A 14,021-nucleotide genomic window follows, 5' to 3' on the forward strand; every position below is an offset into this window, starting at 1 on the left:
TTATCCTTTCTTGACATTGTGTGTGTACAAACATATTTGATAACCCCAAAGACACAACCACCAGTTTGAACAAGTTTATTAATCTTTCCAACAATAAAACACAAAACTGGAACACAAGTTGTAGGTACCTGCTGAGTACCTTGAACATTTGCTGCACAACTGGGTAACTTCAGTCCAGGGAGACCCCCTCATCCAAAAACACAAAGAAATATAGTACAACTCGATGTGAAATATTCCACTGCGTGGTTCAAACGATTCTGGAAATAACAAAAGTTGCCATGGTCTGCACATTGCCTGTATAACAAGCACCTTTAGTCCTGACCCATGCAAACAGGTATCCAGACATGCACAAAATGGCAGCGAGTAGTATTATGGGCATGGATGTGACCTTGCTCTAATGCAAGACTACCTTGGAAAGACAAATAAACAGCTGTCTATCTGTATCGGTTTTGTAGGGTGTAAAATAGCAATGAACTCAATCATTTGCTGGTGTCTAACAATGCAGTTAAACGGCTACAAAATGTGAATATTTCAATTGTTTTAAGTGAATAATGGATTAGGTCATTCAACATAGCAAAATGCATTACCTCTGAATTCATGATGCTTTATTTGGCGTTTAAACCAGTGATGTTTTAAATACAGAGCTTTGACAGGTCAGCGTAGTAAAAAGATGTTCGGCTACATTATTGCTAAATTATGTTTTTTCCTTTAAACTACAGATATACACAAGGCCCAAAAGATTTGCAGTATTATTAGCATTGTGCTGAGCAGGCATGGCATTTTGAAAAATTTTTGTTCGTTGTTTATTATTTAGAATATATTTATCAAGTGCTAGAAAGCTATAAATGTGCACATTTCTTTTTCATCGTTACTGTAAATTCAGCGTGTCCACGACTAGAATTTGAATTAAAATAAAGTGCGATTAGCAAGGCTTGGTGTTGAATTTAGCACATTATCAGGTCTTTCTTGGAAAGGCACTAGATCAATTAAAATGAGTGTCTGCCGTTGGCTTGAGCGTCAAATATAATTCAAATATTTAGATGAGGGATGATCGGTTTACAGAAAAATAAACAGTAGATTTTATTTCAGTAAAAGCATTAAAAGGAAATTAAGGAGCACCTTGTTCACAGTGATGTAGGGATTGGTTTACAAAACTTGGGTGACAAGAACATGGAAACAGTTTGCTATGACTTTGTACAGCTTTGTTTAAACATTACTTGGTCTGTGGTTGTGCCTAACACGCAGATGTTTCTGCAAATCTGAGCTGTGGCATCTGAGGAAGAACTGAGACAACTCAACATTCACACCCAACATTCGTTATCAACAGTTTGCAATTTTGCTAAAACATTCAAGCCTTTAACACTTGCTCAGCACTGACTTACAACAAGTAAAAACCTTAAACCCGATCCCAGGCATCAACAGTTCTGCATAAGTCCGGTCAGTAGTGAACTGTAGAGTTGAAACTCATTTACCACAACTTACATCACTGCCAATTAAATAAGTGTGGCGATTGATAAAACTTAAATAATTCCTTGACAGAAGAGGAAAGAAACAGAATTAAGATACATCAGTAAAAACAACAAGACAACTACCGAAGGCCAATAAATAACAATATTACAATCTCAAGACGAAACAAATTCAGGTCACTGACCAATAGTGTTTGAGAAGAACCTCCTCTCTACTGTATAAATTTATGTTTTGGATTGTTTTTCAAATAATTAAAAGGTGCATACGCAAAACAAACAAAACAACTCAAAAGGCATCCTATAGTTTTTGGTTTTAAGGCGGGCTGTTTTAGGACACCTGCAGAAGTAGGATGGGGTCGTGTTCTCTCTGTCCGTGCGTTGGCTCAAGCGTCGTCGTTCTTCCTGTGATCAGCTTGAAAATAATAAAAAGGTACACGAACGGTTCGTACACAATCTGTCTCTCGCATCCTCTCGTCTTCATTTCAAGCGTTCAATGAGTTCCTGGGTAAGGCCCAAGTTTAGCAGCTGTATCGGGGTAAGTTGGGCCAGGTGTGGGAAGGCTTTGAGCAGACGCTCCCAACACAGCTCCAGCAGGCTAGGCACCACCAACCAGATCTTAAACAAGGAACCAGTCCGTTTATTCTCGTGGATGTTCACCACTCCGCCGTGAATGTACATGCAGCCAGCCTGAGATCAAAAAGGGAAGGTTTTGAAATGCAGAGTAAAAATGAAATCCCAAATTGGGTTGGTTGCCGTGTGAACTCACCGGGGTAACAGCAGCACAGTGGAAGTACGCAGGTTCAGGCATCACTGCAGGTAGTTTACTCCACTGGAACGTCTGCAGGTTGATCTTCCACAGGTCATCCAGTATTAGTTCACCATTATAACCTCCACATATAAATACATCTGTAGCAAAGAAACAATAAACTGCGATCACAAAAACTGGATTATCCACGTGAGCATCCTATTCAACAATAACTACTTACCATTTTTAATCTGCACACAACTATGACATCGCCGAGGGGCGGGGTATCCTGAAAGAAAACCGCACACAATAACAGCTTAATGCAAAGCACGTTTTCCCATCCATTAGATAATTAATTAAATTAAATAATTAAAGTTAAAAAGTTGATCATTTTGTTACCTATTCTATCATGAGGTTTCGTCGTGATTTCCTCCCAGGAATTTGTTTCGAGGTTATACGCGTGTATCTGAGCAGTTGAAACGGAGTGATTACAATGAAAGAGGAAGAACAATATGAACCAACAAAATCAGTCCCACCTGCCTACATTACCACGAGGACGTTTACTGTGTATTTAAGTAAACACTGCCTAAATTGGTAACACATGGATGATTTGTACCTTGTCTAATGGGTATGAAGTCCAGGACGTTCCACCACCAAGAATATATATCCTCTGCCCATCATGAGCTATTTCATGTCTATATCTATAAGAAACACATACAGCATATATTTACCACATCAGCCAAAAAGTGCTGGAGTGCAACAATAACAAAATATATTTCACATCGCATTGATTTCGTCAAGTAACAACTACAGAAGCAAATAAATAAAAGCGCAATACCGATACAGTTTTCTTATAGACAGCTGTGTAGTTTGGTAGCTATATATCTTCTTTCCTATCATTCAACCTTTATGGTTACTTGTCATAGGTCACTCACCGCTCCTCAGGCAGATCATCCGGAGGATTGTTAGGTTTTAGATGAATCCACTCGCGTGTCGTCAGATCCAATCTGTGGAGATCGGTGCTATAAATGTAGCCTGTTGTACCTCCAAATACGTACAAGAAGCCATTGATGATGGCCATGGCCTGAAGATCACAAAAACAGGAATATGTTAGTATGTTTGATTGATATTATTATCAATAAAATATTCCATATGTTAAAGCAATCAACCTGTCCATATATTCGATTAGGTTTCTTGCCCCTGCAGTTGAGCAGAGACCATCGTTTGTATTTAACGTTGCATACGTGAACATCGTTTCCGTTGTTTTCACCGAACGGGATTCCAGTCCCACCAAACACGAGCAGGTTGTTTCCATGCAAAACAGCTGTGTGATGTATGCAGAAGATGGTTACGAGAGTTTCTTGCTGGAAACAGCTGTGTGGCTTTAAAATACTTCCATCATCAAAAAGGTGTCACATACTGTATGCACATGTGACATAATAAAAAAATGCTTTTGGAGAAATTGTAAAGTATTAAAAATAATAAAACATGAGACTTTTTGAGCTCTCTTCTCACCAAAACATTCCGACATTTACCTGACATGGAAGCCAGTTCGGTGGGCATGAACCCCTCTGTGCGAATCTGTTGCCACGTCCCAGTGGCAAAGTGGAACCTCCACAGCTCTCTGAACAGCGGGTAATCTTCATTCTCTGAACCTCCCGATTCGTCGTAGTCAGGGTTGTAGCCTCCAAACACATAAAGGTTGGTGTTGTCAGCTACGCAGCGATGGCCGCTCCGGGCCGGAGGCGCTCTGTGACCTACAGAGACAGACAGCAGCCTATTGATGATGAGACAACACACAGCTGAAGACCTCAGTTAGTGGTTAGGAGGGGAAATCCTTACAGGACTAGCTAATCTTTTGAAAGGTAGAGGGGAAAAAAATCGTTTTCAAATTAGATTTAATCCAACTGCTGCTGGAAAAATCTGGCAACCCGATACAATGATTTCTTATTAACATTTATGTATTCACAGGACGGTTCTATAAAGGCCCTTTTGAGTTGGTTCTTCATCACTCACCTGTAAAATAAATAGAAACTACATCATTAGCTCACGCTGAAACTACACAAGACAGCAGAAGACTTTTGTACCCAACAAATGCTTTACTTTGTGCTTGATAAAAATCTTTCCAGCTTTGCCTAAAAAACACCCCAAACCGGTCAGTCTGTTCAAGTGACCAATCCTGACCGGCGCGTTCAACTCAAAATATTCTCAAGGCACGTGCGAGCGAGCAGCCTCACCGTTTGCAAATATCCTGCCACTGAATTTGACTTGAAACCCAGATGATACACCTGAGTGGAAACATTGAAGGGTGATCTAACAAGGATGGGAGGGAACAGAAAAAAAACTGAGACACAAATAAATGAAATAAAAGCAACCGAAAGACATTCTTCACTCACAACCGGATGAAAACGTTGGCCATCCTGCCCCAGCTTTGCCACAATGAAAGCTTAGCAGAAAGAGCCCGGGAGAAAGAGTGGTGATTTCGCACCACAGTGAAGAAAAGGAGTTTTGAAGAGAGGGTGGTGGAACAGCAGCATGGGGGAGGCGTGCAATGTCAAATTTGCCCCCACATATTTGGGGTTCTAGATTTGTGGGTTCTTTTTTTTTAAGGTTCAGTTAAAGCCTATTACCCACCTTCTCTTAAAAACCTGTTAGGGATCCGTAGACTGGGGCAGGGTTGGCTCAGGATTCTTCGAGCTTGTAGCCAGCAAACTCTCTTCTTAGAGCCTGTTACCACAATTACCGCAGTCAGACAAACAAAATAACAACAACAAAAGGACAATGGCAAAATAAAAGAAATAAACAAGACACATACTGGACAAACATTCTGACCATGACTGATGCTATTCAATGGGGCAAACGGATTTTGGGAAAAAATTAAAGGTAATGTACGGAGCCACCGTGGCTCTAATAGCTCTATTGCAACATAGCCCACAGTTTTCAACAAACAGCCTCAGAAAACATTCCTTTAAAAAATAACAATGAAAGGGGGAGGGGCAAAAATCACAATGAAAGTGGGTGGGGCAAAAAAAAAAAAATCACATTAAAGCCGTAATCTGCACCAGATCAACATGGATTATCTCAAAGTGAAACAGCTATAGCTTTTGGCAATACCACTCATTCACGAACAACAATCTAGATGACCGCTTGTGATTTTGGGCATTTCCATACAATCAAAAGAAAACAAACATGCATTTGATACAAAACCAAACAGAGGAGCAAAGACAAAGCTAGCTGATGTTGTTACTTATCAATGCTATTAAAAGCTGTCATGATAAACAATAACAAACAATCTAATGCCATAACAGCAGATTTGACCACTGTGCCAAATGATAAACAAGTCACATGGTTGCACATGAGCCACTTAGATTATGCAAAACATCTTGCTAGGGCTCTGTTGAAACGGTTTACAATGGATTTAAAAAAACAGTTGGCTCCTCCTATTTAGAACAGGTAAAATAGTAGTAGTTAGCCAAGGATGTGGCATTTAGAAGTTTGCATGAGAAATGCACATTATGCGTTTGCACGAAACCCAGTAGATCATATAACATGTATATATAGGACGATACAAGTATCTAGAGCTGGTGGTGTGCATCAATGCGACAGATGTACATCAGTTTAAAGATTTTTCACAGAAGTGCATGTGTGGCAGAAACAGACAATATTTTTTACCCATGTTGTGACCCATAAAGTCAATCAAAACTGGCAAGTAAAATACATTTCTGAACTATAAACTATAATGTAATTTTCTTGTCACATACATTTTAAAGATGGTATGCATTTCTAGTCATTTGGCCAAAACCTTTAAAAAAGAACTCTGCTATCCCTAAAAACCTTATGCAATTAATTTGTCTTTGAACTTTATTAGAACTTTATTAGAACATCCAACATACACAAGATGACCGCAAACACTTCTGTTGATTTTGAGTTTGAACAAATAATAACATTTTATGTCCAAGAACACGATAAATTGCACAGAACACCATCAACATTTAAATGTTTCTTTGGAGAATTACATTGGCATTCTTCTGAAACGGTTGAGGAATTTACATTTTCTGACCATAAATCTTGATTTTGATACGTCTACACACAAACGTTCATTTTTAGCAAAACACGCTCACCTGGCAATATGGCAAAATATGAAGAGTTTATTTCCAAAAAGAGATAACTGCGTTTTTTTAATTAGGCAAAAATCATGTTTTTTATTGTGCATTCCAATTAATATCAATCAAACTGCAGTTGATTTGTTTTGATTTAAGCCATAATAACTACAGCAAACTAACACGTTATCTCTTTTTGGAAATAAACTCTTCATATTTAGTCATACAAATAACAATAAGGCAAACATTAAACACAAAAATGAATACTATATTGATAAATATTATTCAATATACAGTTAATTAAGTTTGACAGCTAGTGGTGACATGCCTTTTAAGTTGTCCAGATCGGTAACGTTACAATAACAGTGTTTAATGCCTGAATGCCTACAACACTTACACTTAGACAATATGACAGAAAAAAATACTAAATATACGTANAATATACAGTTAATTAAGTTTGACAGCTAGTGGTGACATGCCTTTTAAGTTGTCCAGATCGGTAACGTTACAATAACAGTGTTTAATGCCTGAATGCCTACAACACTTACACTTAGACAATATGACAGAAAAAAATACTAAATATACGTAAACTTGTAAAGTTTGTTAGCAAACGACTAGCAATTTGGCTACACGGCTAACGCTAGATGCTAACAGCGCGAGAGATGGAAATAACGATGTAACCGTGCAAAATATCACTACATACATCAATAAGACTAAATAAACATATCAAGAAGTACTGTTATTTTAATTTTAAAAGTTGGGTCTTTTGCCGAGTCTCCACTGACCTGCAGCTCTTAGCGGGGGCCTTCCAGTCAGCCTCTCAAACTGATTGAGTCTGTCCGGGCTGTGCACTGCTTCTGCGGCAGACATCTCTCCAAAAACCACGCGCTGCATCCACTATACGCACTCAGAATCAACAGGGCTTCCTTCCACTGACAGAGTCGTAAAACAGGGCATAACTCAACCCATTCTCCCCAAAAACAGCCGTTTAAAATGAACAGATGGATCTGACCGGGTCGCCTCTGAAATTGATGTGAAGGCAGAAACGCCGATGAAAACCTTCAAGATGGCCACAAAAAAAACACAAGCTATGAAAATAATAAGCCATAATTAGACGTGGTTTACGCATTTCAAAATAAAAGTTTTTAAAATTCAAAACTAATCAAGATTGGAGCCTAACATAATATTTATTGTTGATGTGTGTTGATTGTTGTCTTTGTGTGTATTTTATTCATTTGGATGAAAAACTTCAAGATCTATCCTCAAATTAAATTTAAAAACAGTCATATCATGATGTGTAATTTCTTTAAAGGAATCTAAAATAAAGTTGTACTTCTAAAATGTACCCTAATCCTTTTGTCCTGATAGACATATCTGAGAAAACAGTTGAGTTGTGCAATTTAAAATATTTTCACGATACACACTTCAAAGTCAGTAATGTCAATATGACAGTTCAGGCTGCACTGCAAAATTCCCTGATGTTTAAAATCCATTATGTGAGACATTCTTTTGAAACCAAGTAATTTCTGCTCAAAAATTAAAGTCCCCGTCAACCGGAAGTTCCGAGTGAAAAGGATTTTCAAAGCAGATGGTGGGCGTGGCTTGCGTTTTTCACCGCGAATTGATTGGATGTGTAGAAACAGCTATTGCATTGATTTTGAAATTATACTGGAAGCAGACAGTTGAAGGGGAGGAGTTAACGGATGCTCCGCCCAGAGCAGAGAGTTCTGCCAACGAAGTCCAAAACGCTGGAGCGTCACGTGATTCATGGAGCCTTCAGATAGTTCTGGGAAGTTATGTTTTCTCTTTAAATGCTTTATTTCTTTCATTTTTTATTCATTAAATGGCTTTCGTCTTTAAATGGGTTAGAAGTTTACCTCAGTTGGTCTGTTTAGTCGCAGCTCCATGCGTTACTAGTAACTTCCGGGAACTATTGAAACTGTGAAAAAACTGAAGACGCGACTCTCTCTATCAATGGCTCTGCTCCGGCCGAGCCGTCTAATTTACATCATTTGAGATGGATAGGGCGGAAGTGCATTTTCAGATTTTAGATTATGAGGGTACATACATTTTAAAAAGAAAATGACCCACATTGATCAGCTATTTACTATAAACGCTGCAATATTTCATAAAAAAATAAGAATTGTCATTTTTAATTTCACCGGTACTTTAAAATGAAAACTTTGTGAAAGGGCGTAATAGGGCCTCTTTAATGAAAAAGAAAAAGGAAAAATAGGCTTGTATACAGACTTAGTTTGAATTATCATTTCATATTAAGTTGAACTGCCTATCCCCTACTGATAAATGTAATATGTGCACACTAGCATGTTGTCACACTGAAGGAGCCGAATAAGCATTCTGACATACCATAATTTATTTCCTACAGCTTCCTTAGTGGGTACATAACCTATTATATCTATTTTCCTCTGTTACAACATTACAGTGACATTATTGTTAAGAACTGCAGTAGTCAGTACTATCTACTGTACAGTCATAGTAACTGTTGTAATTTGTTAGGAGCCAACATGTGCATAAAATGTAAAAAATACAGAAATATCATAAAAATATTTTAGAGCTTCTTTAACTATTTTAAGGGGTTACAGCGGTTACCATGGTCATTTTAGTAAGGGAGGGGGCGGAACTGTGTGAAAATGTTGATAATTTATATCTTCCAACGGGAGTGTTAGAGACAGACACCAAACATGGCGGCGCTCGGCAGCCGTGCAAATCGGCAAGAAAATGGTGAAAAACAAAACAAATCTCCTCTCGTATCACCTTTGAAAGTACGAGAACTTCTCAACGAAGGGGTCGCCTCAGAAAACAACGTGTTAAACTGGTAAGAGTTTTAATGTAGCCAAAGTGAAGTCAGTATGTGCGGGAGGAAAGCGGGGCAGGGGCGGTGAACAATCCAGTCGGCGGATAAATTTACTAGAAACTAATGAACGATTTGCACGTATTTGTGGCGTAATGGATGCATCCATAAAAACTGCATGTATGTTCAGATTACAATCACTCAAATTACTTAAATAGCTCATTTAAATGCATCGTAGATTACGTAATTTCTTTGTAAAACATCATTGATCTTTTGCATGCATGCACCTCACATTGACCGCATCTACCCATATGATCCACGTTTTGACTGATATAATGCATTTGTGTCAAATGTATATTCTGCTGTAAGGTATAATAGAAGAGTGCTATTTCACATGCATTCCATTCATGTCTAAAAATGGACAAACGTCAGTCCTGATTGAGTTTTGCATTCCTTTACATATCTCAGTTCACAGCAGGATCCGAGCACATAGTCTCCAAATGGCCTTGGCAATGCTCCTTGCGAGGCAGCGAACAAGGAAGCATTTTTCTTAAGAGTGGAGTCATACTCAATATCCTTTTATTCTTACTAACAGAGGATTTTGCTTTGAAAATACACACGTCAATGTCTAAAGATGGATTTTAATCTAGATCTTAATTTGGTAAAGATGAATCCTGAACATTTGGAATTGTGTCTCAGGTTATTTTAAGATGTTTAATAAAGCGTTCAGTTTATGAATCATCTCTACCAGACATGACATAAATGAATGAAATCCCTAACAGAAATCGATTGCTGGTTTGTTGATTCTTTTAAATTTACGTATCTGTCCTTAACAAGAGCACTGTCTAAAATGGGCCGGAAAACCCAGTGTACTCTCTCCAATGAGATGTGCGCGATACGGCTGGATCAATGTAGACTGCGATATGTTAAAGTGTTGTAGTTGCCAGGCTTTTCTCTGTGCAAGCATTCAGCCAACACTGGACTTCCAGAAATGTGAGTTTTACCTTTCACGCCAAGTTTTGGTTCGGATCTGCTATCTTATCCAGTTAACTCAATAATTTGTTTACTCTTCAGACAAGGGACGGATTTCGGAGTTGCTGGAGCAACTTAAGACACAACATGAGAAATTCTGTTCTTGGCCAGATTTTCCATGTCCAGGTGAGGTTCACCAGCACTTTTATGACTGCCATTGTTCTCTTTGTTGCTTTAATCAGACATAGTTATTTTGTTTCATTTTTTTGTAGATCGATTCTGGATGGTTCCTATTAATGAACCTACAGTTCTGCTTGGTGCCTTTCTAGAACGTTTTAAGAGTGCTTGTCTTCTGGAACAGCAGTTGCCTGCTATGAAGCCGGAGCGGCTCAAAGCTATGGTATGATGCGTGTCCTCATGCCTTAGAGTACAAGAATCATTCAACTTTAACCCTTGTGTCTTAGATTTGTGGCTCAATCTGAATGTTTCTCTTTCCCAGACATTGACCGAAGATGTCATAAGTGTCCTTCTGCAGCTGATTGAAGATGAACATCTGAAGCAGGCAGGTTCTCCCTCTAAAGTCTCATCAGACCTGCTGTCTGTACAGGTGGCAGCATGCATTGTAGCTCTTTGTGGTTGGGCGGCCAGGTAAAGATCCAAACGATGATCTTTGACTGTGGTATTTTCTAGTGTATTGGTTTCTGGACTCAAAAAACTTCTCTCTGTATTACCTGATAGCCCAGCACTAAACGCTATGAATCTGCCTATCCTCACCTGTTCATATTGCATGAGAAAGGTTGGACTGTGGAACTTCTTTCAAATGGAGAGCTTTTCGGGAGAGGGTGAAAACCCACCGCAGTCTCCGACATGTGCCGCTACTTCGACTCCATCTCAAAGTACAGGTGGGGATAGGGGGACACCCACCTCACCATCTCAATCCCCCACGCCATGTCGCATGAAGCTGCGTAGTCAGGACTCTTTGCGGTCTGAGCAGGTTTGCTTAACCTGCATTTATCTTACTTAATGTGCTTGATCAATGAGTTTATATATTATACTGTATATTCTTGCGTATGTTTCACACTAAAAACCTTTTAAGTAGGGCTGGGCGATATGGCAAAAAAGTAAACTCGATAGTTTTTTTCTATATTGATCGATAACGATATTTATTTCGATATATATTTAATTAAAAAACTGTATTTAAAATAATCTATTTTAAATACAGTTTATTAACAAAAGTTAACCTTTAACCAGTTAAAATTCAATTAAATGAAATGCACTGTTGCAACACAGAGGATCTAAGGCCACAAACAACGTGTACCAGTTCATTCAGTCTCATTTTGACTCAATTGACTCGTTAAGTAAAGGGAGTGTTCATTCACTACATTCAACCAATGAAAGGACTCCGTTACTGCGTACATTAGAACGCTATTGGCTCAGCACCTGCGCACATACATACCGCTGCAATAATGTATTGCTCGAGTATTGGGATTCATTCAATGTATTCAGTGAACTTTAAAGACTTCTCACATAAACTGTAGTACATTTCTTTAATCATGCAAGCATCTTACATACAAGGTTCAATATTTTAATGTGCACACAAACTCATTTCATTACATCTCTAATCTGTACAGGGCAGCGCTGGTTTGTTTCATAAGCACCAGCTCATGTTAGCAGATATGTTAACGATGGATATAAAAACGTTTGTGCTTGATTTTCGAAGTAACTCGCTTGCAATTGCGCCTAAAGTTTGTTTCGTTTAACCGGCGATTGCGAAAAAACATAAGACACTTGATAAACCGCGTGATGACAACTCGAGGTTAGTTTCACCTTTGTTTCCGCTTCCAGTAATGTTTTCCTCCTCATGTTGAATTTTCTTTGCCAAGTGCAGTATGAAATGGACTTTGTACTTTGACGCGCATGATAAAAGCTGCACGCTGACTGACTGTTGTTGCGTTTATTTCTGCGTTCTGTTAGACTGTAAGATTAATCCATATCGAGTCAAAATGCCAATAGCTTATCATCGTTTTTGAAATACATTCTATCGCGATTCGATATGATATCGTTTATCGGCACAGCCCTACTTTTAAGTAACTACAAGTTACCATAAGCTAAATAATACAAGTTAATGTATGTTTGTCCTTATTGTTTATATTGACTTTTGGCATGGTTTGTTTTGGGTTGTGCTTTTGAATATAGATGGAGAACACCTCATCCCCACTGTTTCCTCGTACCAGAACAAGAGAGTCACCTATCCCGCATGATGAGCTACCCAGTCCCTTACCCAGGGGCAAGAGACCCATGACCCGCAGCAGGGGTCAGGGGGACAGCCTGACGGTAGACGTGCCTTCCAGCCCACAGAGGAAATCAAAACGACCGCACCTCTCCTCTGCCTGTTGCCCAGTAAGGACAACCTGTGTTGGAAATACCTCTTTAGCAGTATTGAGAAGTTGAGGATTGCCCTAGGAATGGATCATGATTAAAAAAAAAGATTAAAGGCATTTTTGTCAAGAGATTGTGTTTCAGACTGGGTAAAAAAATCTGGTGGTGGGAGACTTTTTTGTGAAGTCATCACAAAAAATCGAATGTTTCCTTTATACGTCTCGTTGGTCTTGTTTGTGTAGCACAACTGAACAAATGCTACTAAATTTAAACACCACCTCATTGATATTTTTGTTGTTGTGGTATTGTAGGAAGGGTTCATGCACAGGAATGCATTTGACCCAGTAGCCCAGCACAGAGACTGGTGTCCTTGGGTGAGTGTGGAACAGGAGCAGGGAAATCCAGATGGCTCTGTCTTGGTTGGATCTGAGGCAGAACTCCCTCAACCTGGTTGGAAAGCAGCACTGACTCTCTTCTTATCCATGAAAAGGAGCATCAGCCCAATAGGAACCAGTCCATCTCAGGTGAACCAAATACAATTTTATAAAGACTGTTCAAAAGACTTGATATGTTGTACTGTTTATAGTTTCGAATGCTAACCTGTTTATTTCCCCCCAGGGTCCACATGACAAATCGAAAAGAGTGTTCTCCATATTCCGACAATGGCAGGTCTCCTCCCCACCCCAGTAGTTGTTTTATTTGGAAGGAGGACTGGGACGCTCTTGTGATATTAATGGAATACTGTCCTAGATAATGATGACAGGCGTTTCATGTAAGAGTGTTTTTAAACATGTGAGTCTTGTTTACAGTTTTTGGTTTGGTTGTGAAAGGGACAGTAAATCCACACGGATCAAGCGACCTGTGCGAACAGAACTTGTTTAGGAGCACAAAAGACTGCCAGAGTTCTTCTGGGAAGTTGTAACCTTATAACACTGTTTGGCCTGACCATTTGGTGGTATCAATACACTTTAAACCACAGTTGGCCTGCGGTCATCAAAAGACGAGCCGCAGATTTTAAGTGGACTGCCAGATAGTCCTGGTCTCTTCTGGGCAGGCTTTATAGGGTCAGATCTAGCCTAACTTTAGGTACGCTTTAGTGAACTCTTAGATTTACACTGGAAGACATGCTAGTTGTATCATCCCTGGACATTTTTTGGATTTTAGTTTAGCAAAAAAAATATTCCAGTTTAGATTTAAAAAAAAAATATTCCAGTGATTGCAGGTTTCTGTGTTTTTTTTGGTTTGCATTGTTCAAATGTGTACAGTGACTTACATAAATGTGAATGGAACAAACAAGATTTTATTTTTCTCCCTTGTTTTTAAGATTTCCACACTGTCTTCTATCCAAATGCTATCTTATATAGATGTGCCATAATTTGAAAGGTAATGCAAATGGTTTTGGTTTGATTGTCTTCCTATTTTTGCTACTTGTAGTCTCCTCCATAATGCAAATCTGAGTGCATCTCTTTATTACAAAGTGTAATAAACATATTTCTTTTCATTTTGTGTTTGAAAGGGATACTTTTAAATCTGTAATTACAACTTGT

At 38.8% G+C, this 14,021-nt stretch overlaps 2 protein-coding genes across 3 annotated transcripts; one reads left to right on the forward strand and one right to left on the reverse strand.

The window, feature by feature from the left end:
• Positions 1–45: 45 nt before the first annotated feature.
• Positions 46–7,375, reverse strand: klhdc10 (kelch domain containing 10). Of its 2 annotated transcripts, XM_057324697.1 has the most exons (10): positions 7,097–7,375; positions 4,846–4,938; positions 3,747–3,968; positions 3,381–3,535; positions 3,147–3,295; positions 2,828–2,912; positions 2,611–2,677; positions 2,453–2,500; positions 2,233–2,372; positions 46–2,153 (listed from the first exon to the last, which is right to left on the reverse strand). In XM_057324697.1, the coding sequence occupies exons 1-10, from the start codon at positions 7,203–7,205 to the stop codon at positions 1,944–1,946; spliced, it is 1,278 nt and encodes a 425-aa protein (XP_057180680.1). In that variant the 5' UTR covers positions 7,206–7,375; the 3' UTR covers positions 46–1,943. The 2 variants fall into 2 exon arrangements, with proteins under 2 accessions (XP_057180680.1, XP_057180681.1); XM_057324698.1 differs by lacking the exon at positions 4,846–4,938.
• A 1,146-nt stretch (positions 7,376–8,521) lies between these two features.
• Positions 8,522–13,950, forward strand: zc3hc1 (zinc finger, C3HC-type containing 1). The gene is made up of 10 exons (XM_057324289.1): positions 8,522–9,147; positions 9,592–9,694; positions 9,966–10,116; positions 10,198–10,281; positions 10,368–10,495; positions 10,595–10,743; positions 10,834–11,089; positions 12,292–12,495; positions 12,786–12,998; positions 13,093–13,950. Exons 3-10 carry the CDS (start codon positions 10,005–10,007, stop codon positions 13,162–13,164), a joined length of 1,218 nt encoding a protein of 405 aa, XP_057180272.1. The 5' UTR covers positions 8,522–9,147; positions 9,592–9,694; positions 9,966–10,004; the 3' UTR covers positions 13,165–13,950.
• Positions 13,951–14,021: the final 71 nt, after the last annotated feature.

This window comes from Triplophysa rosa, linkage group LG24 (assembly GCF_024868665.1).
Source record: "Triplophysa rosa linkage group LG24, Trosa_1v2, whole genome shotgun sequence".
Taxonomy (NCBI): Eukaryota; Metazoa; Chordata; class Actinopteri; order Cypriniformes; family Nemacheilidae; genus Triplophysa; species Triplophysa rosa.

Excerpts from the sequence above, each read along its gene's own strand:
- klhdc10 (XM_057324697.1), bottom strand. The coding sequence starts at position 7,205 with ATGCAGCGCGTGGTTTTTGGAGAGATGTCTGCCGCAGAAGCAGTGCAC. Across the intron at positions 3,969-4,845 it reads TAACAGGTTTTTAAGAGAAG|GTCACAGAGCGCCTCCGGCC; the intron begins GTGGGTAATAGG and ends CTGTCTCTGTAG. Across the intron at positions 3,536-3,746 it reads CGAACTGGCTTCCATGTCAG|CTGTTTTGCATGGAAACAAC; the intron begins GTAAATGTCGGA and ends TACATCACACAG.
- zc3hc1 (XM_057324289.1), top strand. The coding sequence starts at position 10,005 with ATGAGATGTGCGCGATACGGCTGGATCAATGTAGACTGCGATATGTTA. Across the intron at positions 11,090-12,291 it reads ACTCTTTGCGGTCTGAGCAG|ATGGAGAACACCTCATCCCC; the intron begins GTTTGCTTAACC and ends TTTTGAATATAG. Across the intron at positions 12,999-13,092 it reads TAGGAACCAGTCCATCTCAG|GGTCCACATGACAAATCGAA; the intron begins GTGAACCAAATA and ends ATTTCCCCCCAG.